Genomic DNA, 26717 nt, shown 5'->3' with positions numbered 1-26717 from the left:
TTATACTTGACGAGTTGGATCAATAAATAAAATCCTTGATAATCGGTACACACAGATTTGCGTGGTTTTAGTCCCAAAAAGGTAATTAAAAAACGTCCAACCGTTACATTCGTTACTTTAGGAAAAAATACGTGACGCACGAAGCTCGCAGAACTCCAAAAAAGTACAACTTGTGCTTTTTGTACAAAACACATTATTATTTTTTTATTTTTTTATTTTTTTCCTCCTACAACGCGAAGCTCGTATAGATTTTCCACACGCAATCGTACAAATCGCCTGAAATCAATGACACTGTTATCCCCGGCCGAAACGCAGTCTCAGTACTCGTACTGCGTGACGATGATGTAGATCTTGGCGACGGCGCTGCCGGCGAGGGCGTTGTTGGGCCCGTAGATCTCCATGGACAGCTCGAGCTCGATGTCCTGGGGTCCCTGCAGGCTCTTGGTGATCACGAGGACGGCCTGGGAGTGGAACGGCTGGCGCAGGGCGAAGCACGCCTCGGTGGCCAGCAGGACGTTCGGTGGCGCTCGGGCGTTTATCAGGGCCATGCCGAAACGAATCGAGGAGTTGGGCACGCTGTACGAGCCCCGCATCGTGAACAGCTCGACTTGGCCCGTTGTCACGGGGATCGGGTACATGGACACAATGCCGATGTAGTTGTAGGTGTAGTGCACCGGGCGCTGGATGCACGCGTGGTCGGTCAATGGGCAGTGGAGATTTTCGCGCATGCACCGGCTGCAAAGGCATGAAAGTCTTTGAAATATACCCAAAATGGCAAAAAATGGAAAAAAAAGGGCGTACTTGAGTCTTTGGTGGTCGCGGACGTAGCCGGGCGGACAGTCGATCCTGTTGCATCTGAAGCCACCTTTAAGGTTCATGCAGATGTCGTCGGGGTGCCGGCACACGTTACCGGTCGAACACTCGTCGATATCTACGAGGAGCGAAACCATCGGATTATTCGTAAGATGGACATTTAGACACGAGTTTCGCGTGAAACTGGGTATTTTATGCTCCTTTAAAAAATTATCAGATCTGGGAGCCCCGTAAAAAATGTTGCGAGCGTTACAGCTCAAACTACGCGCTGTATTTTTATAGAAGGAAGAAGAAAAAAAAAAAAATGAGCACTTACCCATGCACGTGCGTCCGTCGTCCCCGAGCCTGTATCCCTCGGGGCACTTGCACGCATAGCTCCCGGGGGTGTTGTCGCATATGCCGATGCAAAGATTGTGGTCCTTGAACTCGGTGCACTCGTCGACGTCCTCGCAGGTCCGGTTGTCGGGCCTGAGGTTGTAGCCAAAGCGACACTCGCACCGGTAGCCGCCAAAGGTGTTGTAGCACTCTTGCTGGCAGACACCGGGAGTCGAGTGGCACTCGTCAACGTCGGCGCAACCGGGACGCCCGGGCTCGTTTTTGAAGCCCGGCTTGCAGGTGCAGGTGTACGAGCCCGGGGTGTTTACGCAGTGGCCGCTGTTGCCGCATAGACCAGGCAGACGCTTGCACTCGTTTACGTCCACGCAGTTGTAGCTGCCGCTCACTTCGTGGCCTGAGGGCATTTTAGTTTCCCACCCATTGTGGAACATATTTACGAGGTGGAGGTTGTTTTTTGTTTTTTCATTTCGTTTCGAGTAACAAACCTGGTGGGCAGTAGCAGACGTATTCACCTGGCCGGTTTTCGCACGTTTGTTCGGGCCCACACTTGTGCACGCCCTCGGCGCACTCGTTGACGTCGACGCAGTGGCCGGTCACCCGATCGGGCGCGTAACCGATGCCGCACAACGTTTTCGACTCGCACCTTGAAAACAAAAACAAAAAAAAAAATGTATTTGTTCATACCTGCACTATGCGTGTTTGGTTTGTAATCATCGAGTTGGAGCCAAGCGAACCTAAAGGAGCCGAGAGTATTGATGCAGCGCTGGTTGCCGCACATCTTCACATTACGACGGCACTCGTCTACGTCGATGCACTGTCCAAGGGCGCCGGCCTCGAAGCCTCGCGGACAATTGGTTCTCGGTCTGCATGTACAACAAAACCATAGTATGGACTACGATTTGCGAAAACACGACAATCAACGGGAAAAAAAAAAAACCCTGGAATATATAGTATCACCTCGTGACGGTAACCTTGGACTTCCAAGAGTCCGAAGTGACCAAAGTGCCGACCGTCGGCACCACCTCGGTAGTACTCGTCGGCGCCAGATCGGGTTTTTTGCTCGTTGTTGTGGCTTGAGTCGACGTCTTGGGCACAAACTTCATCCCGACCGTACTCGTGCTGGGCTTACTCGTAGTCGTGGACGGGGCGCGACCGGTAGTCGTGACGCTCGGCTTCGGTGTGGCGGACGTCGCATTGATAGCCCTACGAACGACACACTCGATGGTATATTATATGTATACACACTTGCAAGGGCTATCAGCAACAAGAACAAGAGATGTGTGTCTTACCGGTGGGTGGTGGTGGTGGTGATCGGTACTTGGGTCCTCCTCGGGGTCGCGCCACCCGGCCTGTTCCTGTCGCACCTGTAACTGCCCAGGGTGTTCCTGCAGTGGTAACCCGAGCCGCAGTCGTGGGTGTTGAGGACGCACTCGTTGTCGTCCTCGCAGATCTCGGTCGCGGCGTTGAGGGTGTAACCGGTGCCGCAGGGTAGAAACCTGACGCACGCGTAGCTGCCGATCGTGTTGTCGCAGCGCTGGCCGATCAGGCAATCGTTGTGCAGTAGGCACTCATTCACGTCGACGCACCCGCCCGTCGATTCGTCCCGGCGGAAGCCCGGCCTGCACGCGCAACTGTACGACCCCGGGGTGTTGACGCACTCCTCGCTGCTGCTGCTGCACGTGTCCGTTGACTCCGTGCACTCGTCCGTGTCCACGCAACCGTTTCGCGATTTTTCGTACCTGAGGGGGGTTCAACAAGGAGCCTTTGTGTTAGTTTTTGCCGTGGATCGCCAGGGACTTTTATTCTAAATTTTTACTGAACAGTACCACATGAATTTTAATATAAAACGAGGGCGTATACGTAACTATTTGGAAAATCGGTTGTGTTTCAATGGTTATTCAAATGTCGAAATTACCCCAAAGTCGTCATTGTAATACGACGGTTGTATGAATTAACTAAAAAAACGTTTACCTATAGCCCACGTTGCACTTTTCCGGCACAGCGGGAGGACTCGATGGTTCTTGCTTCGTCGTACTCGATCTCCGCCTGGTCACCGGAAGCGGCGCCTTGGCGCACTGAAAGCTGCCCGGCAGATTGTAACACTGTTGTTCACCGCAGTTGTGACTGCCTTCCGCGCATTCGTCGATGTCTGTCGTGGTGAACAAAAAGAATATTTAAGTACGTAAGAAATCCACAAATAATGTTGGAAAAAACAAAAGCAACCGGTAAGGGTATGCACAAAAAGCGGGTCTGTTATAGAGTGCGCGCTTAGTGGTGTGCATCAAACGCATGGCATTGGTTGTGCGAAATGTAGCGGAAATTTATCAAGCGTGGGCTTTCAGGGAATTTTAGGGAGATAAGGGAGAGCGTTGATTAATGGAAGCGTGAGCAAGTGATTTTTATACACGAGGGTGCGACCACTCGCAAGCAGATATTTTGAACAAATCAGGGAAAAGTTGCGGTTAATTGTGCGAAAGCGTGAAACGAAGCTCTTTGTGGGAGGGGCAGGGGGCTCTGTGCTGAAAGTAAATCGTTGTGTTTGTTAAATCTGAAAAACTGTAAAATTTATTTAAAAACTTGATTTTTGTACCTTTGAGGAATTCGATGATTACGTTGCGGCTAGAAATTTTACTAATAGCTATGACACTGATTGGGAAAAAATAAAGTTAATTTTTTATGAACAAAGGAAACTGCGTGACGCCATGACATTTTTTGTCAAAGTAATATAAAGCGTCGAGAAAAATCTTTTTAAATTGTTCTAAATTTCTTTTTGGTTCTGAAACAAAAAAACTGTTGCGTAAAGTCTCGTGAAAATTATTTTCTAGACCTCTTTAAGGCAAATAAGATCAAACGGATTGATGATGGTTTTTATTTATTCAACATTTTCTATACTATATTCGAAAACAAGAAAATTTTCCTTAATAATATTTCAATCGCATCATATATAATAAATATACAAATGGTAAAATGTTACACCACACATTATACCGACCAATACATGGTATAGTTACAACAATTATACTTAACATTTTTTTGTATAATGAAAGTAGAAAATAAATTATATGATGAATAATGTTTTAACCTGAGCATAAAAAGTAATTAAGTATGAAATTTATCATTCATTCGCATTAAAAAAAAAACTATTAACTCTTTAATAGATGTGGATTATAAAAGTGTAAAAAGTCTAAGGTTTAATTAGAAAAATAATGAAGGTAATAGTATTGTTTATACATAAAACTCCATCATTTTCATAATTATAGCGTAGACCCACGACAAAAAGGACCATCCACTTATAAGTAGTACTTTGAAGTAAGCTAGTTGAGAAAAAAAAAAAAAAAAAAAAAACTTGTTTGACAAATACGAAAATGGATGATGAAATCAAAGATTGAAGGACCAATAATGGATAAAAGCACGTGTATATTCACACATGTTTGAAACGATTACTCATATACGTAAACCGAACGCGTATGTAACAAACGAGGAAAAAAAAGACATATCAATTTGGTAAACAAAGACGAATTTGATAAATTTTGGATGGATGAAAAAAAAATTGAAAAATCTTCCTGAGTACATCTTTTCCCCTCGTCCATCGAAATAATAAATCACAAGAATGAGTCTCAACAATCATCCGCGCAGCTCAGCGCCACCGGCTCCCTTACCGGAGCACTTCCTCAGCGCCGCGTCGTAAGTGTACCCGGCCGGACAAGCAGGTCTCTTCTTTAGCCTCCGAGAGGGGATGTCCGGTAGTCGTCTCTCGCACTTGTAGCTCCCCGGAAGATTGATGCATTGTTCGTTGAGCCGCGGATCGCAGGTGGCGGTGCCCCCGCGGCACTCGTCGACGTCCTCGCAGTCGCGGGTCAGCAGGGAGTACTCGAAGCCACGCGAGCACGAGGGCAGCCGGGTTATGCACTCGTAGCCACCCTCGCGGTTCACGCAATAACGATGCGACAAGGGCGAGCAAGTGTGCGATCCTTCGAGGCACTCGTCGACGTCCACGCAGCTGCCGTCGTGAATGCGACGGTAACCCGAGGCGCAGGCGGTCAGGGGCTCGCACACGTAAGACCCGTTCGTGTTGCGACAGTATTGGGTGCGCTACGTACGGAGATGGCAAAAAGTTGTTGTTTTTTTTTTTTTTTTTTTTTTCTCCCAACAATCATGACTAAAAACTACATACAAGGTCGATACACATTAATGTGTATTTAATATTATTATTATTGTTATTTTAAAATAGGGTGGAAAGAGTAATTCGTGTCTATTTGATAAAGGGAGGATGGTATGTACAGTTTTTTTTTTCCGAAAAGGGACGTTTGCACGAATGTAATTTTAATATAAAGTTTGGCGTGATTTTTTTTTCACTTAATAAACTGCAGAGTTTTTTTAGCGATCGGTAACGCGTAAAACGAAATGCCTCGAAACGTACTCGTAAAGTAGTTGATTCAAGGACCCACCTGTCGGCAGTTGTGATGCCCTAGTAGGCACTCGTCGACATCTTGACACGTTTTCGTCTTCAAATTGAAGTACCAGCCTGGCCCGCACAGAGGCGAGCAATCGTAGCTACCGAGCGTGTTCCGGCATCTCTCGTGATCCCTGCATCCGGGACCCTCGACGCACTCGTCCACGTCGACGCAGTTGTCCGTTTCGTTGTCTAGCTTTAGAAAAGTTTGGAGAATAGATTTTTTTTTTCCTTTTCCTTCGTAACTTTTTGGTTGCCGAAGGGAAAAAAAAAAAAAAAAAAAAATCTACCTTGAAGCCCTTGCGACAAAGGATCTTGGTGGGTTCGGTAGTGCTGAGTGGTCGGGTAGGCCGCGGGGACTCGCACGTGAAGGAGCCATTGGTGTTCTGGCAGCGCTCGTACGGGGCGCACGCGTGCAGGTTCAACTCGCACTCGTCAATGTCCTGGCAAAAGTCGCCCACTTGGTCGAAGCCACGGGGACAACCAGCTGGTATGCAGTCGTAGCCCCCTGGGGTGTTGCGACATATCTCCCCCGATGCGCAAGGCTGCTGGTGCACCTGGCACTCGTCGATGTCTGCCGAGTTAACAGTTTTACTGTAGTTCACCGTGGCCAATACAACATATACCTCGAGCTTTTCAAATTTTAAGTAACGCGTCTATGATTATTCCCTGGATTTCGGAGCCAGGGCCATTAGGGACAAAGTTTTGTGCGGCGATTCTTACTCGTGAATCACCGTCGAATCTTCCTGATTTTAAATCAAACTCGTGACCACTTTAGCGTATTGTGTAATATATCGTATTATATATTGTACAGTATCGCTAACCTCCTTCGTCGATGCTTTCATAATCGCCTGGTCGTCTTTCGTCAGAGCCGTTACCAACGTAGTTGGGCTCACCGTACAATTGGAGACTTCGGCACTCGAAGCCTCCGAGTGTGTTGATGCAAATAGTGTCGAGTTGCGGACATATGTTTATCAGCTCCTCGCACTCGTTGATGTCTGAAGCGGGAACAAGTTGGCGGTTATTGTTTTTTAACTTTATACGGATATGGATCGATTAATTACTACATAGATTCCTTGATGAGCTCAAGGTAAAAAAAAAAAAAAAATAGGGAACCAGCTTGGTTTCTAAATCATTGTTTTACAACATTTTGAATTTTACAGACATAAGTTGTGACTCTAGGGCTTCTAAAAAAAAAAATTTGTCATCGAATCTTAATTATTTTGTTACTTTATCACGTATTCCCATTCAAAAATTTTATAGACTCATTAGATGGAATACAACTCATAAATATGTATGAAAATATCCCAACCGATTTTTTTAGTACAAGACTCTCGAATGTTGATACACCATCATTGCGAATTTCGTATATAGGTATTCACAATAAAATAATAAGTAAGCAACGTAAACTACTCTTTGCAGTGCGTATGGTAAATAACAATTTAATAACGTAAAATTTATATTAAATTAAATGCCTCCTTTACAACAACGTGTGGAAAATACCAATTTCTCGGATACTTCCTCGAAAAATCGGTATTTTCCACACGCTATTACGTAAAATGTGCGCAACTCGCGCGGGATCACACGCGCCGCACACGAACCAATCTATCTCGGGCTGAAATTCATTGCGTAAATAAATATTACGAATGATAAATTTTTTACGTCACAATCGTATGAAATCGGTTTTGCATAAAATCTTAAGTAACACAAGTAAGTATAGATTTTTTTTTATTCAATCCATACTCGAAAAATTAACGAAAATAAGCTGATACATGCATTCATCTGAAGGTTACTGTAGTAATTAAAAGTATTATTACTATTATTATTATTAGTTAATAAATACTTCATCTGGATGCATGCAAATTCTCTATCAAGTGATGATCATTGCTGTGAGACAATATTACTGGTTAGTGGAAAAATCAACACTAATATCCACTATGCGAAAATACATTGTTGTGTAAATTTATAAACGTTTTAATATTAGGTGTATACTTTCAAACTTTGCGTTTAAGAATTCAGAAAGCAAACCACGCAAGAGTCCCCGAAAGACACGGATTCACCAGTGCCGTTGCGTCAAACATTTTCAATCTATAAAATTTATTCATGCATGTTCCATATATGTATCGTTAGATATTGTAATGATCATAACTTCAGCATTGTTATTTTGTCGTGCATAAGACAAGCGCAATAATGTTTGGCTTACCGAGACAAGCTCCGAAAATGCCGTTGAAAACGAATCCCCGTTCACATTTAATCTCGCATTCGTAAGATCCCTCCAAATTTATGCACGTTTCCGACTCTGTCAGGCATTTGTGACTGTTTTCCAAGCACTCGTCCACATCTTAACCAACAATCAAACGTATTTTTTTTTTTTTTTTTTTTTTCTTCCTTTTTTTCAAAACCATAATTGAATATTTTCCGTACACTCGAAAATTGATCCAAAGTTGGCCATAAGTTTGGTAAAAATTAACGACAAACAAAGCTTGAGATCGTTATCGTTATGATGATATTTCATGAGAATTCATTGGTAGTAAAGTTTTAGCAATTATTGTTCACCCCAGCCATCAACAAGTACCAAAACAAATGGTGTGGCTACGCGTTCAACATTACACCGAACAAATCTTGAAATTGCAGATCCCAATGTGATGAGTAAAAAGTACGAAAGCGCACAGGTCGACAAGTATATTATATAAAATGTATTGTATTATTGTCTTGCACGTCAATCGTACGGGAGAAAAGTCCCGAAAGCTCGAAACAGATGTATGCCCAAAAACTCACCGACGCACCGTTCCAGGGTTGCGTTCCAGCTGTAGCCGAGGTCGCAGCCGCCGGCCTCGCCCCGCACCGACGGGGCTGGCGATCCGCTCCCGAGGCACCTGTACGAGCCGTTGGTGTTGAGGCACTCGCTCGCCGCGGGACACGGGGCACCCGGCCTGGTGCTCTCGAGGCACTCGTCGACGTCTGCTCCCCGGTGTACGTGTGGCGGGGCATCAGCAACACCAGCAGTGATGTCAGGACAATGATACCGGAGATGGAGAGAAAAGAGCGCGGCGGAAAGTGTATACAAAGGCAGTGGCGCAGAGAGCCGTCACACAGTACATTTTTTCTTTCTTTTTTCTTTTTTTTTTTTTTTTTTTTTTTTTTTTTTTTTTTTTTTTTCATCAAAGCCATGCTTGAGGAACCGAGTTTTGCGATGTAATTGTTTTTTTGCTTCTCTCCTTTGGTTAGTTTGACAGAGCTATGTCACTGAAAAATCACCTCAATGGCCGCGAGTTTAGCGAATTCATTTTGGTATATTAGTAGTTTACAAGCAAACAGAGCGTTAGTCGGCGTAGGAGATCGGTAAGCAAGAAAATACCGATCGTAGCTAGCAAAGTGGTCGAAAAAAAAAAAAAAAAAAAAAAAAAAAAAAAAAAAACCCATTCACATTCGCGAGGTGTTAGCTTCATATGACCGTCTGGTGGTTCGAGACTCGAACCGTGCAAGCATCAAGTAAATCGTCGCTGCATTTGACGTATGTGTTACGTGCGTAGAAACGCGCATTCGTAGGCAAGCTGATGGGGGCGTCGAAAGACAACGACGTTTCTCCTCTCGAGGAGGCAAGCGTGTTAATATAACACAGGGATAATGTACACACAGGCACACACATGGTATACGACACATTGTACGTATGTTTTGGTTTAATTACCGTTGCACGAGTCGTCGGTTGCGTTGAATCGGTACCCGGACGGGCAGGGCAGATTGAGTTCGTTGTCCTCGATGGGCAGCGATCGGGTCGTCCTTGGTTTCGCTGGGCCACCGCCCGGCAAGGTCGATTTTTTCCCGATGGTCAGTGTCGTTTTTTTCTCATAACTGGATACTCGGGCGAGTTTCTTCGTCGTCTTGGTCGTAGGTCGGATCGTCGTCGTGTTGGACACGCACGTGCGCCCGTCTTGTTGCAGGATCGAGCCCTCGTGGCATTTGCAGTAGTACGAGCCCCGGGTGGGTACGCAAATCTCCGAGCACAGCAGGCCCTTCAGGAGCTTGCACAGGTCATCTGATTCGCGAAATCGTAGACAGTGATTTTTTTTTTTTTTTTTTTTTTTTTTTTTCCAATATAGCAGTTATTACTGTTTATTCATTGGCAGTTCAAGAATGGTGTGTATACCGATTTTCCCTGTTGCGTATATATTTCTTCAATAAAGTGGCCACCCACCGAGCAATTTCGTTTCAACTCTCGGGAATAATAATAAAAATAAAACAAAAAAATAAAGCGGATGATACCTGTTACGTTTTTCAAAACATTTTGCTCTCAACATTTTTAAAACACGAGCCAAGTGCCATTTAGCACGAATGCAAAGTCTCGGGAGCTTTTCTGTGCATCCTTACCAGAATCAAAGGTAGATGTCGAGGTCGAGTTGTCGCTGCCGTCGTCGTAGTAGTCGAACTCCGTAGCCACGGAGGTACTTGTCGAAATGGTGGTGGTGCCAGCAGAGCTGCTGGTCTTGGCGTCGTTGCAGCACTCCATGAACGACGGGTCCCACGCGGGGCCTAGGCTGAATTTTTTGCGAGCGCATGCCTTGCCGCTCGAGGCGCTTGCTATGCCTATTACGAGTTAAAAAATAAAACAATTTCTTCGAGTAGAGTAAGTTTTGACCTCTGTGGTTTTTGCCCATCTAGTACATCACGTGAAAAAAAATTGACGATAATAAAAGCTCGTTAAAATCACCGACAAAGTCAAGGAACAGGATTACAAAGTGATTTACATGTGTTACATATTTATACATACACCCCCGCTTCCAAGTAACATCTTATAATCGCAGTTTTAATTTTTATTTGCACTGTAATGTTTTCACTAAAAATGTAGTACATTATTGGTGCCAAAAATGTTGTTGTTTTTTTTTCTATTACTTCTAGCAACGCAGTGCCCAGTAAAAACTTGAAACAACAAAATACTTAGAGGAAAAAAAAAAAAAAATCCAACGCAGACCAATGACGATTGGGTTAATAATGTATAAACGGATACTAGATGGGGAAAAAAAAAACCTACCGAGCTTGCACCCCTCGCAGCAGTCGTGGCGAAAATCACCGACTCCCAGAGCCGAGCGCCTGGTTCTGATCTCGCCGTCCGCCCCTTGGCAAACTCTACCGGCTCTGGCGTCCTGCTTTCCCAGCTCGCACTCCATATCCTGAAAAGCCTTGCGGCAACAAATGTCCACGGCTTCGAAGCACGATGGCTGCTGGTCGCGGGGCACACCCGGCATGGCTCCGGCGAATTTTTCGCACCGCAACTTTTGCTCGGCCCATCGGGTTCCCTGCTCGCAGCATTGCTCCAGGTAGTCCTCTTCGGCTGAGCTGTTCTCTACTCCTAGTGGGTAATGGTGGTGGGGTTTGGAAAAATATATATATATACTTTTTTTTTTTTTTTTTTTTTTCATGTGTGCTTCCTACGTGGTGTGTTGTTGCAATGTTTTGTCAAATCAAAAGGAAAGCGAAACTTTTGTGATGTTACTCTGATGTTACGTATAGTTTCCGTAGTATTGTTTGAAACTTTTTTTTTTCACAGCGGTATATTATATGGTATCGCATGTAATAATACCACAAATAATATTTGTTATTTTGATTCTCCGCGAAGCATATTACAGCCACACGGTCACTGGTGTAATAAATCACGTTTTCGGTGGTTTTGTTTTTTCGTTCAATCAATACTTTTGTTGAATAAGTCTAACGACCAAACTTTTGTTTTTCAAATAGACTTAGCAAACCTGGAGATCGAAAATATTTGAAAGACGGAAGAAATCACAAAATTTCGAGTAGTGAGATATGCTAATATATTTCATCGATGAATCGGTTAAACGGCCTTCGAATGATCGTATGATGTAAGTGACGGAATTTCGTTTGCCTCAAAAATATCATAAATCATTCTTTATTCCCTCGACCAATATCGGCAACTGTGGCTAAATTTATGTGTAAGAGACTACGATTTCGCATATACTATTCACACACTATAACTGTTACATTCATCACTGGAACACACAATGTATACTACAAAGAACATTTTTAAGGTCAATAATCTTAACTTTTCTTCGGAGAAAAGAAAAATGTCAGTATTAAAATCATTTAAATATCCCAGCCTATCCCTTGTAGCGAGTATGTTGGACTTTCTTACATTTTACATAAAGTTAGGTACTTCTCCCAAAGATGTGTCAAACACACGGGGATATAAAAATAATGAATGAAACATCGTTACGTCAACAAATTACGTACCGTCATCGAGTCAATGTATCAAATGATTGCAAGAGATTCGGCTAGATAAAAGAGATACATTTGAAAGCAGTACGTGCACAAAACTGGCGATTCCATCATTGAAATAAAAAAATAAAAAAATAAAAAAAACAGGCGATTTAATACGCAGCATCAACCGGCCGAGCTCAAGTGCTTCGATGACTAATCCATTTTCAACAACGTGTACCCAAACGACACGCTCAGCCACCCTCGATAAAGCTGTTTTTACGAAAAAATTATATCTTCCGCGGAGCTAAAATAACGCTCTTATCACAGCATGCCGACTGCGTAACCGAGAGTCAATCTAGCTGATAAGTAGCTATATTTGGGGTGGGAATAAAAAAAAAAAAAAAAAAAAAAATTACCAGCATTAGCGCGTCAGCGCAATCGGGGATTCCCCCCCGCTCTGTACAAAGTGTCAAACGCTATAATACCAATTACAAGTTCTCGCGCGTTGTACGTAAATGATTGATTTCGCGACGCCTCTCGGAGGTGTCGACGCGCAGCCTCGTAAATTCGACGAGAAATACAGGGCAAGGACGCGCCCGAAAACCGAAAAATTTACCACCTCGTAGTAAATTTCTCACGCGCGAATGCAACGCTAAGCACCCGTCATTCGCTCGAGCTTGCGCTCATAATACATTCATATAAGTATAACAGAGACCGCACGTGTTACGTAAAAATTTATCCGCACTATTGATATATAGTATATATACATATATGTTTCCCTCTTGATTTACTATTTCGTTTGTTTGGCTTTTGAAGCATTTTCTTTTCTTTGTTCATTCGCGCAACTTGTTGCTCGTCGCCGTAATAAATCGCTCGAAAAGCACCGGCTCGACGGCTCCGAACTGCGATGCTCCGATTGAACAAAGAAGAACCACGCGTGGCTCAAACTCTCTTTCTTTGGGTTTATATTTATATCCTGGGGCTGCTGGCCGCGATGCTGCGCTTTCTCCGTGCATACATAGATATATACCGTGCCCGCGTTTTTTGCTCATTAGTTTTTATTATTACATTTTCAATGGTACGCCGATTCGCGAGCTGTTTTTTTTTTTTTTTTTTTTTTTTCTTCCGTAAAACATCCGTAACATCTTCGTGGAGGCGTCATTTTTACTACGATTTTGTATGAAAATGCGAAATTTAAAAAAAAAAAAAACGAGCTTTTTGGGATCGAGATGGATTCCGATGTGATTTCGCGCGACACCCGGCGTCTCGGCATTTAATGTGCTCGTTGCTTTTCATCGGGTTAAAATTGAAGACTCGGATTGTTTGGGTGATGACAAAATTTTTATCGCGTGACCTCACAGCGGCTTGTGCCCACACGTTTTGCAAGAAAACACAGCCAATTATCGAATCTCGTGTGAACCCTATTAGTAGATTTCTTTTTTTTTTCTTGTTTTATTATTCATTAATATTAAATTCTTCAGAAATTGATTATCGCGGATACTTCTCGGCGTTTTTCGAACATAAAATTTCGTGCAACCGTGAATTTCATGCAAATGAAGAGATTTCTAACGACACAACTGGTATTTAAATTATTAGCCTTCCCATCGGTTCAGGAGTACCATAACACCGCATGCTTAATCAATCACTCAAAAGCTGACGTGGTTGAAGAAACAGTGACTTTTTTTTTTCTGCCTCTAAAAATTACGTATCAAGACTTTTATCTTTATTTATTGAAAAAAAAAAAAAAAAAAAATCATCCCCTAAAAACTAGATTATTGTATCCAGGGATGATTATTAAATAAAAAAACGCACACGTGGGAGGAAAAACAAGAAGGTTTCAAGTAACGGGCATCCGTTTACCATATAGAGTCAATCGAAGGGAGCGGTGAAGAGGAGAAAAAGCTAAACAAAAAGTGCAGCTGTCGAATATACTCATCGAAAAAGCTCCCTACCTCCCTCCCTCCGAGAAAAAAAAAAAAAAAAAAAAAAAGAAAAGAGCCGACACTGTATGGGGCTCGTTAAAGCCCGAGCAGAGCGTCTCTATGTGTATGTTTGTATATATGTACAAGAAGCGTATACCAAACGAAGCGTGTAATTATTATCAAAGCCATTGAATAATTGCCTTCGAGGAGTAGCAGCGCCAAGACCGGGAGCAGTCGCACGACCGTCCGCGTCATCCCTCGCGGTCCTGCCTTTTTTTTTTTTTTTTTTTTTATCTTCTTCCACTCCGAAGCTCCGGAATCCGTGACAATCAAAGAGCCGCCTGGGATTACTTATTATTATTCAATTAGTTGAAGCACTTTTTTTTTTGTTTCAAGGAACAAAACTTTTTGACAATTTTTGGATGCAGCGGCGTGAACTTTGGTCAAACGGGGGAAATAAATGCTACATCTCATCGAGTCGTATATGAAGTTGCGTGCCGGCGGAGCCGAGGGTTTACGGTCGGGTTTTCAAAGAGGAACGAGGCCGGGAGGCTGCGCGGCTCAAGACTGACTGAACGCGAGATCTTCCGCGCGCGCCCCGACGTCTTTGCCTCTGTTTTAAAAGAGAGAGAGAAATCGAATGTGTGTGTATACACATATTATGAACTGTAGCTTGTGCGAGCATAATATATGGTGTGAGCCCGCAAAGTGTGGAAATATGCGTGCGATATGTTTTGTAGCTTCTTGTGTTTTCATATGTGGGTACATAGGTACATGGGTAATGCAACGAAATAACGCAAGTGATGGCTATTGACTTTACGATTTTTTTCATATTTTACATCGCAGAAAGAGTTGAATTTTTCTTTTCGTTTTCTTTTTTTCATCCACAACACGATTGTTTGATCGATTCAATAAAATTTTCATCATTTGGGGCGTTGTGGGGAAAAAAAAAAAAAAAAAAAAGAAGCACAAAAGAATGTAAGATTACAATATTATATCTTTTGAGATTTCTCTATTTTCTGCCGTAATACGGCAAAAAAAATTGGTCTACATATATCTTCATGTATCGTATGCTGTGCTCTCGTTAATTAGGGAAAATAGTGCTCAACACATTAGTGTAAAAAACTATTGTTTTTACTATTTCTTTTTGAGTTGTTGTGACGATATTTTATTTGACAAAGAATATATACTTTTTCTTGAAATGCCATTTTTTACTATTTTAAAAAATTGTACACATTTGTTTGTAGAATCTGAATGCATTGAAAAACAAATTACTACTTTAACTTTCCAAGATAGCCAAGATCATTTCTCGTGACTTGATATTTTTTGAATAAAACAGTTTCAAAGGCACATATTAAATACATCAAATTTCAATTAGTTTTAACCACATAGAATCAGCTGATGATTTTTTTTTTATGGAACACCCTCGGTATAACCCGCCGGTGTGTGTATGTGCACGTTAAGGGAAAAATAGAGAGACTTTAAAGAAAAAGAGAGAGTATATCATGGGATCAGGGAGAAGAGAGTCCTCTTTCTTCATCCGGCGAACGTGTGTGGTGGTACATGCTTCTCACTGTTTGGCCCTTCTTAATTACTTTCTTCGTCTCTTAATGGTTTTTTTTTTATTTTTTTTCTTTTTTTACGACAGCCTGTCACATGCTGACAGCCACGTGCTGTCTGTTTAATTTTTTTTTTTTTTCGTCCCCCCAAATACAATATGCCCATGTGCACACTATAACAGTTTTATCCGGTAAAAGGCTACTGGTTAATGTTGCGCGCCCTTGTGTCGCCCGCACGCGCGATTCGGCGAAATTTTTTCAGTTATTTCACTTTATTTTATTTTATTTTATTTTTTTCGATTTTACGATTGTGAAGAGGACGCTTGTTTGAGTAACAGACGAAAAGAGTCGCGATGTTGTAATTATTAGCGATTTGTGTTCATCAGCTAGCTGGCAGTAAAATAAATTGAATGGATTTCAATTCCATTACGTTCTGACGTACTGATCAATCAGTCACCATTCATCGTTTTTTTTTAAATGATTCTTTTTTATTTCAATTATTATTATTATAATTATTATTATTATTATTATTATTTTTTTTCAATAATTTTCGACCAGGTATAAGTCGGCGAAAAAAATTTAATAATTTATTAGTACGTTGTTAATAAATCTAATAATAAATTAAAATAGCTTACAATAATGATAAGGGATGGAGAAAAAAACAGAATGAAAAATATGTAATAAAAGTTAAACCAATATTTTAACAAGAAAAAATCGTTTGCGACTCGGGAACTAACTCTGCTAAGTCCTCTGCTCCGATAGTACACGGATTGTATTATTAATTATTAGATTATTTAACACAAGTGATGGACAAAATGATAAATTTTAGCCCCATAGAGCTAAATCTGACATGTGTCTCTATATTATGAGCATAAGTTGTACATGAGACACCGTTTATGTTCCCTTACCCTAAATTGTTTTTTTTTATCTTACTCTTGGTAACATGTGCATCTCCGTTTGCTGTTTCGTCTTTCCCTTTTCGGACGCAACGGCGAATATGATAATTATAAAAAGACCCTTTAGTCTCCGAGATGGTAGAAAAAGTGACCTGAAAAGTATTCCAGGAATAACGTCAGTGTGCCGATTTTCGTCAGTGATACGGACAAACGTTAATCAAAAGGGCCAGTGACGAGGTTCTCGCGAATGGGTCCACCAAATAAAAAATAAATAAAAAATTTTTGTTATTTTCAGATAGATTAGATTTCATCAATCAAGTACTAAAACAATAAATGTGCAACATTCAATTGTTTCAAATTAGGGTGCCTAAATTTGTTTTTCCTAAAATTTTGTCTAAAAAAACAAGAATTTACCAAATAGATTGAAAAAAGTCCTCAATCACATTTCCATTTAAAATGATAAAAATATCGGGGGATCAATAATATGCGATGTAAATACACGTATAAGAGCCAAAAAGCCATCCGCCTTGTAATTATATTTTTATTTGACAATGATGCGATCGCGCGCTCTCAGGAAATCACGTGAAGATCAGCTTTACTCCCCTGCCATGGTATCTATATATACGCGCGGCCTCGGCATACATCATTCGTTTGGTATTTTTTTGGCGGAATGAGATCCCGCAGAAGTTACGAGAAGCATACATATGAGCAAGTTGGCAAAAAAACGAGAGAAAAAAAGTATGGTTGCTGGACCCTTAAATACGTATGTATACGTGTAGCGTGGGTGTCGAGTAATAAGAAAAGGGAAGCAGGCATTTTTATAACGACCGTTAAACTAAAACTTCCTTTCCGAGACCACCATCTTCGTGAGTTGAAATACTTGCTTTGAAGTATGACAAAAGTACTCCATGTTTTTTTTCTTCTTTTTTTATAATATATTACCTTTTTTTTATTAACATTTGAATTGTAAGATGAAAATTGTTCAGTATTTTTGGAATGCGAATCGCGTCGCTAATAGAGTAAGGTAAAGCAATGTAAAAAAGAGAAAAATTTTATGGAGATTTATATATGCTCCTATTACTATTTGGTATAAGACAATGATCACTGTATCGAGTCGGTTTTCTGGACCATTTGGTTGAAAACTAATAATAATAAAAAAACGATTGTATTTTGTTGCGCTCTTTAACTTTAACTTACGTTGCATTTCCCTCCAAATTTACGAATGGCATATTTTAAACGCCACGTTCACGAATGTACATCATATACTTGTATTATTCATGAAAACAATAATCAGGAAGGAAATAATTTTTTATGTCATTTGGGAGTAAATATGCAAGATTCAGTTGATGAGCGTGTTTAAAATTAATGAATCAATTATGATAAGTTTTGAAACAATCTAACTTTATTATAAAATATAATTGTACTATAACTCCAATTCAACAAACAAACCGGTAGAAAAATATTTAACGATCGATTGAAGGAAAAAACATGCATCACTTTTCCTTACCGTCAATTAAAAATGTATATACACTTTACTCTATGAAAAATACGAAGGAGGTACGTTTAAATCTTGTAGAATTTCAAACTGCTCCGGAGTCAACTTTTCCGCGAGACCTTGAAGTCCAGCCGTGGTATCACAATGAGTGCGCTTGAAATCGCTCAACGTTTTGCGTATTGTCGTCTGAAAGAGACAATATTTGTTGGTTGAAAAAAAAAAAAAAATGTACAATCATTCACAGTTATGTGAACAAGAAAAAATAATTTTCTTACTAAAATAGGATCTGGTTCGTTGAGGTGTGCGCTCAAGTGTTCAAATATCGGGGGAATGTCTTGAGGAATGTCGTAGGGATGAGCTTGGATAAAAGCACACATGCCAAGTACACCGACGTGCCGCAGACGTATGGTTTCACTTGAATCGGCAATTTTGGACTCGTTTTTCTTACTCCGCCCCTTCTTTTTTGCCATTTTCATAAATTTGTCCTGCCATCGTGCACAAATCTCAATTAACGATTCGAACTGACAAGAGACTATATTTTCAATTTCAACCGATTTGTCGAATCACATGTCTATGAAGGATTGATATAGTCTAGACTAAGATGTACTTATAGGGTTGTATGAAAGAAAAAAAAAAAAAAAAAAAAGAAATGAAATGGTGCGTATATGATTGTATAAAAATTTTTTAAAACAGGGAAAAGAAAATAAATTGCTTGGGATTAGAAAACAATAAATATGAGACTCTAAGAGCTGAACAATGAAATGGAAAAATGGTCCCCGGTATTTCTGTATAAAGTAGGTTTGAAAAATTAGCGATCTTTAAAAAAAGTAACATACTAATGATTGACCAAATTTTGTATAATGGTCTGGCCTAGGTACGTAATGTACCATTATTATGAGCAAAATCTTTCAATAAAATGAACAAAAAAAAAATTTTTTTAAATCTTACCAAGAGAGCTTTTTCATTGGTGATTAAAGTGCAATGCAGCATTCCACTGAGAACTTCGGCAGCCTTTTCTCGAACTTCAACTCGTTCATCTTCGATCAGTCTCAAAACTATCGAGCGAATCTTTTCCATCCAGTCCTCATTGCTCCACAATATGCTCATGTTGTAAAATAGTACGACTTCAATAAAATGTATGGTACTGACTCGCTCGGACCATGATTTGCTCTTTGAGGTTTCATTAATAGCTTTGAGAGCAACTGGAATGCTGTCTGCAAGATACGACGTGGCTAGATATGCTATCGTTTTCCTACAGATTTCAGCGAGCTCTGGATACTGCGTTTCACTGTTCTCCATTTGAACGAGTAAAGGATAGAGATCAAAAAAGCTTCCCCCCTCAAAGGTAACCGAGACTATCCATTCGGTAGTTATTGAACACAATGTATGCAGAAATTTTCGGCCATTCTCAGAACTCTCATCCAACAAGTTTTGCAGAAGCGGTTGATTGGGATTAATGAATTCGCTTACTTTTGGACATTCTGGTGAGTAATTCGATTAATCAGTGTATTAATGAAACCAAGATCATAGACAACATTGCATATAATAGTGCGCCGCACGATTACCCACCTGGACGATTCTCATTTCTCTGATAAAACAAGTGCGAGGTATATATCTTGACTAATATTGGAGCCAAATTGTCCCTTACGCCTTTAAGAGGATTTTCGTACAAGTAGGATCTGACGTCCGGCAGTAGTCGACCGAGCCAGAGACTCATGCGCCAGTATTGGTGTTCAGTGATTTGCTTTAAAATTCCTAGTTTCGTTTGCTCGTTAATGGTATTTTTGCCGCGATCGCTCTTCAAAGCCTCATCTCTAATGAACTCGATCATCCAAAACAACCTATTGGGATCGCGATTCTTCATAGCATGCGTAAAGCAAGTCAACCAGTCGGTCATACTTTCCATGCTGGTGTTGTCAAGAACAAGCCGGATGATCGGCAAGAGTTCGTCCCACATTGATTTTGTCTTGTCGAAGGGCCAGTGCTTAGAACCGCGGATCAGACCACAGATTATTTCGGCCGCACAACGTTGCGAACTCTCGCTGGTGTCTTGTACCAAGTTGTGCAGATGCGGCAAAAAATGAGCCAAGTGATCGTCACCGTGGTTACGAAACAGTCCCTCGAACATCCGGGAGCGTTGATGGCTGAACACGTCCTTGTCCTTTTTATCTTCCATGCTCAGGAATTTAATGAGCTGGGAGATATTTTGCGCGTCGGAGAAAAACGCGTCGACCTCTTTTTCCTGCTCGCACATTTGACGAACTTTACGATCGAGATTTGGCTGCTTAGCGTACGGCGCGTAAACCTCGAGAGTTCTTGGCCACACATAAAAACCTATGCTTTCGTTGTGCAAATAGCACGGACTGTCCCATTTTTCCGCCGTTCTTGGCCAGTTGGAGGCATCATAGAGTAACCACTCGTTGTCAGCTCTGATTCCCGGTGTCAGTGTTCTATCTCGATTGGGAACGTCAATTGTTATCTAAAAATTTGTTCAATCATTAAGCGTGAATTTTTGATATTTCAAGTTTTCAATTGTAAACAAAAAATTGATCATAATATTCACTTTTGGATGCTTTCTTTTGAGCTGGTACAATATTTGCACCATCATGTTTAAAGCCAAGCGCCTCTCGTCAATGGAATCGTGAATCAAAGCACCAAGGAAATATCGCACTACTTTAGTCGGCAGTAAGTACTCAGGATGGGCAATTATGGCAATGAAATCTGTGGCCATGTGATGATGTCGCCAGTGGAGGTTCCCGCTTAAGACAGCACTGATCAGTTTTTCCAATAAATCGTTATATGCTTGTAAATTTTCACGTCCCAAATCTTCGGCGAAAGCTAGTCTACTTTTAATAGTCTCTTTGTCTGGCTGCGACTCCGATGGGGCTAGACCAACGCTCCACAGTTCGAAAGCTGCCTTCACGCAATTATCCGATACCTTTAAGTTAATGTTTGTCGTTGAGTATCCAAGTTTGATGTGCATGGCAATTTCTTCAAGTTTTTTAATAGCTTCTAGTTTTTCGGTTGGCTTGGCCAATACCACAGCTGGTACCAGCTTCAGTAACAGTTGCCAATTGTTTTTCAGCAAATTTACATTTAAATTTCCAATCAAACTCAAAACTCCCTAAGATAACAAAAAAATTGTAAGATCATTACAAATGATGCGTAAAAATTACATAAAAAATGAGCATATTACTTACAACATAGGCATCTTCGTTAGCTTCTGTATCACTTTGAAGGATTTCCACAACATAGGGAACGAATTCTTCACGGGAGCATTGAAACCATTCCATGTTTACTACAAGGACATGCATAGCTGTTTCACGAATTTCTTTATATTTATTTATGCTCAACTTGAACAAGTTCAACATGATATCCTTTGACGTTTTAGTTAATGGGCATATGACATTTGCTTCCCGCCACTCGTGCTGAAGATGCACCCATTTTTGTAAAATACTTGGCAAAAGACCCTTATCACCATTTATTCTCATGCTGACTATTTCCTTTCGCGCATGCATGATATTACGATTTTGGATAGCATTTATCATTAAACTCATTGGATTGCAGCTCAAGTTTTTCCAAATCTATAAAATCGTGTTAATAAATTAGATATATTAAAAAGAAAAAAAAAAATTATGCATCGTATTAAAGTGGTTGGTACCTCTAACAAAAGGTTGAAGCAATCTGTATTATCTTCAATATTCTTCAACATAACTTCTTGAATATTACCCATAACTTGGGCGACAAAACGTTTGACATTGTCACCATTGGGCATAGTTATTTTATAGTCAATTCCCATGTAAGGTCTAAACTCATATTTACAATTTTCGGATCCCTTGCTGAGTATAAACTCTTCTTTCCAACGAGGTAATATCACATCGCATCCATTTAAACATTTTAAAATAATTCTCAACCTTACTTGAAGTTCATTTCTGTAAATCAAACATCGTTATAGTTTATTTCTTGATTACTAAAAATATTTTCCTCAATGTTATCTATAAACATCTCCACGAATATTGGATAAACGGACCAACTACGGCAATTAAGCGTAAAAATAAAATTACCTAGATAAGGAAATCGTTCCGTTGATATAATTCTGGATCTTATCTATAGCAGGAAAGAAGTATCGGTGAAATAGTTTCTCAGTCGCAGCTAGCTCTTGTTCTCCAGGTATGTACCACCTTAATTGAGCTGAGTCGACATCCATACTGTTTCCCCAGTCTTCCCAGTATGGATATTCCTCGCCATCGACGGTATTATTTTCACAACATATAATTTGAAAGTTACAAAGTGATATGAACAAACTTTGCAACAAATCGCAGCCTAATTTATTTATTTCATGGTTCTCCAGCATTACGACTTTGTCGATGACTGGTAAAAGGGTATTTAAGTGTGGCAGGATGGCACTTCCTTGAGTATCAAGTATGCTTTTCAGTATTAGTAATGGATAAAGTAACTGATCTTCGAGATGCTCTCCGACAGTGTCATGGTCCTCCTCAAAGTAACTCAAAATCCTTTCTGTAAGGTAAGGCACAAAAGCGCGAAGAACTAGTTTGCCATTTTTCATACTGAAGACATTGCAAATCATTGCAACCATTTGGCCAGCCACTTTAACTTCAAAAGTTTCTTCTCTAACAAACGAGTAAAGCTTTTCTAAGGCAGTAGAAAATAAATCATCGTTCATTTGTTGCAAAAGCACGTAAAAAGTATCGCTTAACGCCCGGTTGGCCATGGTCTCGAACATGTCCATTTGTACCGCCTTTGTATTATCAATTCTAACCGATATGTGAGACCCTGATTTTATTAGAGCGAAAATTTTTTCCATGAATTGTAGGAAAAAGTCCTCGAAACGGGCTGTTTGCTCGCATATTAAATTATCTTCTTCGTTTCGTTCCAACTTGGACTTGGAACAGTTAACTACAGGAACCAACGAAAGGCACGTTTTAATTAAATTAATTGCTTTAAAACAGTTATCAGGTTCATTCATATCTATCCCAGACAAGGCCGCGTACAGAAGATTTAGTACGTGGGTAGGTCCCTCAGAATATGCATAAGCTAAAAACAAATTAATTTTTTATAAGCTCAACAAATTTTTAAGTACAATTTTTAAATTGAAAAAAAAAACAAACAACCACAAGTACCTTTATCAAAGTGACGGGGACCTAAAACTAATGGTCGGAGCATCGAAGATAGACAAGAAAATACGGAAACCAATTTATTACGTTCCGTGGTATTGTCTTCTAGGAGGGGATATAGTTTTTCAAGCACCATTGGAATAACAACTTTAGGTCGCATTGCAGCCAAATCTTGTATTGCACTGGATGAACTCAATCTAGACATTTTATTGAAAATGGCAATCGTGGTTATTGGCATCATGCTAGCAACAAAATCATCAATATTTGCATCTGTAAGTTTGTAACTATCAGGTATTGGTATTTTCCACGATTCCTTCTTATAACGCTCTCTGGAAATTAAAAACTTGTTTGAATAAAATAGAAGAATCCCATTATAAATTCTTCCATATGTTTTGGTATACCTGTACAATCTTGTAGAAACGAAGCGAGGAAGATCGTTCCACAAACAATAAAGTTTGTAAGACCACATACCAACATTAGCAGGGTGAAAGTATGTTTCAACTGTTTTCAAAAACTTTTCCAAATAAATTTGAGCATCACTTTTATCACCCTGGAAATGAAAGCTGCTGTTATGAAATATTAATAATTACCAAAACTATGAAAAATCTTACCAGAACTGATGCTATCCACTCAGCTATGAGAGACCCATCAAGTTCAGGATTAAAATCACGACCCAATTTTTTATATTTCACTGGCATGCTCATACTAGAAAGAAATCTAGAAAACATAATGGGAATGTATGGATTCCAATCAATGTAGCCAATATTTTCAGATGCTAATTTAGCCATAATATGCATCATTTTATTTTCATATGTACTATCTGTAAGCTGAATTTCCCAATATTCCATAAATTCATGAAACCACAATTCATGGCCTATGCTGTGATGATCAACAGGTAAGTGTACTGGTAGAAATCGTCGTAAAAGGCTCAAATACATGTCAACATGCTCATTATAAGGATACAGGTGAGGCCTTATTTCATCTAATATTTCTTGAGTTGCACTTAACTGAAATAATGAAATTCAAACAAAATTAACAATATATTTATATCGATGTATACACATGTGTAAATAATTGAAATTCAATTTTCATACGGGAAAATACAGCTTTGATACTTGAACTACATTATTTAATATATTTTTGGAGCTCATGGAGTACTTGTACATAGTCTTATCCATTTTGTCGGTTGATGTACAATTGTATACTGTCCAGCATAATTTGTAAAGAGGCCTCCAAGGCAATTCCAAGTCATTTGGTGAGAGAAGTTCTTCTTTCCTTTAAAGAGTAAGATCAATATTTTAGGAGTTTCATGATATAATGATCTCAACAATACTTGAGCAATGTTTAAACAACTTACATAAGCAGTAACATTAGTACAGTTGCAAACTTTTCCAGTGATGTGGGCTGAAGCCCAGGGATGGTTATTAACTCGTAAAACAGCTTAACAAGAGCAATATGATCTTCCTTTGTGAATCTCAAGCCATACAAACGAATGTAGCTGTAAGTTTAAAAAAAAAATTTTTTTAAAGTTCATCGTGATATCAGCAGGTGTTAAGTCAACATTCAATTGATACATAATTGCTTTGACTTCAAAAAGAAAAATATATACTAACATGTGAACAAACGATGACCATCGATAGAGGCCTGGATAAACATCTCCATAGATCACGCACTTGCCCAGCTTGGCTTTGATGTCAGCGAAGAGTTTGTCGGCCTCCTCGTCAAGCTTGTCGGCATAAGGTAGCAGTTTGTTGCACTTAATTTCAGCCTGGTAAGGTGACAGGTCCAGCTGGTCGAGGCTCTCTGTGGAAATGCTAAGCTCGAGGCTAGGAGATTTTGGGCAGCCGGGCATGTTCATACTGTTAAGTATCTCGCCGACCAGGATCTTTAATTGATTCATCTCGAAACTGGTGAACCTTGATAAGAAATAATACCAGAATGTCGACGCTACAACCCTTTTTGATGTCTGCACACTTGAAAAAAGTATTACCACAACTTGTCTTCCCTAGGATGACAACACACTTAATGGTAAGATTGGCAATGCACTCTACCTCTTTTATTACCTAAGTGTGCACTATCCGTAATCCGTGGCTACTACGTAATTTTTAGCAGAGTCATGTTTTTCAAAAATATTACGATCTCATGCCACCCATAACCCTTTGTTTTGCAAAGGAGACGTTGACAGTCTTGCGCAGGCAGCTACCAATATTTCCAATAACGGCTAACGGCAATGACAAAACAAAACCAACACCTTATAGAATTTTTATTTTGGGCACGGCAGTCACTGCACACGTTTTTCCCATCTTATTTTGTGAAACTACTTTAAATTGTAATAGATTAACAAATGAATCACATATCTTTTGGTTCGTAAAAATTACTAAAGACTACACGGCAAGTTAAGTTAATAACTTATTTCCTTATCACGTTTGTTTTAGCATTTCTGTCCATCAAAACTATTTAACAATCTGCATCATTAGATACTATTCTTTTTCGATTATTTTTTTTTTTTTCATTTATTTGTTGATAATTTATGTCGTATTTTTTATTTAAATTTTATACTTTTTATGAGCAACTTCAAATTTTCCAAACACACATAAGTTTTGTTAACAATTTAAAATGACAATTAATTATTACATAGTTTATGGAAGCGCTTATACACTCAGCAGTTTACAATCTGCATTTCCTTGTATAGGTATACAAATATAATTGGGTCATTAGGTATATACCTACTTATAAATATACTTAAGTATAATTCTTATGAAAGAGGGTTAATTATACAAAGCGTACATGCATGACAGTATGACACGTACATCTTGTGGTACATTTTTAATTACTTAATTCTGCCAGAAAAAATTGATGGTATTGTCTCAAGCCCAAGTGGCTCCAGTAGACTCTACCCTCAGTCATCTTCATCTCTGACTCAGTTATTGGAAATTCACTACGAAAATGCACTAGGCTAGTGTCCGCAGCGGAAGGTCTATTGGAGCCGATTTGTTAGACCCTCCGCTCACTTTGAAGAAATTCACTATAAAAATGCGCTAGCACTAAGTAGTGTCCGCAGCTGAGGGTCTATTGGAGCCGACTTGTTAGACCTTCCGCACTCTTTCTATATAGATTCACTATACTAATCACGGTTTGTCGGTATCAATTCAGAAATACGGTCCCTTCCATACTGACAGTCAACCCATTGAAAAGTAGGAATAATATCGACCGTCGGTATGGCAGGTCGTGACATATGTGGGTTAGCTAGCAATCTGTCTTGCCGACAGTTGTTACTGGGCAGTCCTTTTCAACGGGTAAGTGAGTTGACTTTCGGTACGACAGGGACCTATTTCTTCATCGATACCGATAAACCATCATTCTTTCTAGGGAAGGACCCTATAGGTCGAAAGGATAGAGCTCAAAATCTAGGGTTTTTTAAATATGATTTTCCCTAGTTAGATACAATCGAAAAATCATAACGCTAGAAAGCAAAACGTAGAGTGTAGGATCTAACATGTCGGCTTCAATAGACCCTCCGCTCCGGACACTAGTTGTTATAGTGCATTTTCGTAGTGAATTTCTTCAAAGTAAGTGTGGGTCTAACAAATCAGCTCCAATAGACCCTTCGCTGCGGATACTAGTGAATTTCAAAAAAGTGAGTAGAGGGTCTAAAATATCGGCTCCAATAGACCCTTCGCTGCGGACACTAGTCCTAGTGCATTTCTACTAAGTGAACGGAGGGTCTAACAGATCGGCTCCAATAGACCCTCCGCTGCGGACACTAGTGAATCTATAGGAAGAGAGCGAAGAGTCTAACAAATCGGCTCCAATATACCCTCTGCTGCGGATACTAGTGAATTTCAAAAAAGTGAGTAGAGGGTCTAACAAATCGGCTCCAATAGACCCTCCGCTG

General features: G+C 40.2%; 2 protein-coding genes across 3 annotated transcripts; both read right to left on the bottom strand.

The window, feature by feature from the left end:
• Window positions 1–179: 179 nt before the first annotated feature.
• On the bottom strand, window positions 180–11854 carry LOC106642886 (uncharacterized). The gene is made up of 18 exons (XM_089589719.1): window positions 11845–11854; window positions 10632–10949; window positions 9971–10186; window positions 9291–9638; window positions 8381–8563; window positions 7806–7943; window positions 6427–6600; window positions 5893–6176; window positions 5598–5798; window positions 4809–5241; window positions 3121–3298; window positions 2439–2888; window positions 2107–2352; window positions 1884–2012; window positions 1635–1792; window positions 1130–1543; window positions 802–931; window positions 180–735 (listed from the first exon to the last, which is right to left on the bottom strand). The coding sequence occupies exons 1-18, from the start codon at window positions 11852–11854 to the stop codon at window positions 318–320; spliced, it is 4428 nt and encodes a 1475-aa protein (XP_089445845.1). The 3' UTR covers window positions 180–317.
• Window positions 11855–17572: 5718 nt separating this feature from the next.
• On the bottom strand, window positions 17573–25451 carry LOC106642890 (proteasome activator complex subunit 4-like). 2 transcript variants are annotated; one of them, XM_089589491.1, is made up of 15 exons: window positions 24874–25451; window positions 24436–24795; window positions 24180–24320; window positions 23917–24097; window positions 23434–23829; window positions 23224–23372; window positions 22829–23151; window positions 21752–22742; window positions 21349–21619; window positions 20888–21271; window positions 20251–20811; window positions 19257–20166; window positions 18636–19168; window positions 17963–18172; window positions 17573–17873 (listed from the first exon to the last, which is right to left on the bottom strand). In XM_089589491.1, the coding sequence occupies exons 2-15, from the start codon at window positions 24720–24722 to the stop codon at window positions 17730–17732; spliced, it is 5481 nt and encodes a 1826-aa protein (XP_089445617.1). In that variant the 5' UTR covers window positions 24723–24795; window positions 24874–25451; the 3' UTR covers window positions 17573–17729. The 2 variants fall into 2 exon arrangements, with proteins under 2 accessions (XP_089445617.1, XP_089445618.1); XM_089589492.1 differs by having other exon boundaries at window positions 24436–24788.
• Between the last annotated feature and the right edge of the window lie 1266 nt (window positions 25452–26717).

This window comes from Copidosoma floridanum, unplaced genomic scaffold, assembly GCF_036245765.1.
Source record: "Copidosoma floridanum isolate Cflo_tuat_1 unplaced genomic scaffold, Cflo_Japanese_pri ptg000009l, whole genome shotgun sequence".
NCBI lineage: Eukaryota > Metazoa > Arthropoda > Insecta > Hymenoptera > Encyrtidae > Copidosoma > Copidosoma floridanum.
Note: the sequence above shows the minus strand (reverse complement) of the source record. Positions and strands in the feature narration are given on the sequence as shown.

What these genes read in the sequence shown, in the direction of transcription:
- LOC106642890 (XM_089589491.1), bottom strand. Translation starts at nt 24,722, where the DNA reads ATGAATCAATTAAAGATCCTGGTCGGCGAGATACTTAACAGTATGAAC. An exon ending in TGGTCATCGTTTGTTCACAT is followed by an intron (nt 24,321 to 24,435) that starts GTTAGTATATAT and finishes TTAAACTTACAG; the next exon opens with CTACATTCGTTTGTATGGCT. An exon ending in CTAACGAAGATGCCTATGTT is followed by an intron (nt 20,812 to 20,887) that starts GTAAGTAATATG and finishes TTGTTATCTTAG; the next exon opens with GGAGTTTTGAGTTTGATTGG.
- LOC106642886 (XM_089589719.1), bottom strand. An exon ending in CTGCGAGGGGTGCAAGCTCG is followed by an intron (nt 10,187 to 10,631) that starts GTAGGTTTTTTT and finishes AACTCGTAATAG; the next exon opens with GCATAGCAAGCGCCTCGAGC. An exon ending in AACCGACGACTCGTGCAACG is followed by an intron (nt 8,564 to 9,290) that starts GTAATTAAACCA and finishes ACCGGGGAGCAG; the next exon opens with ACGTCGACGAGTGCCTCGAG.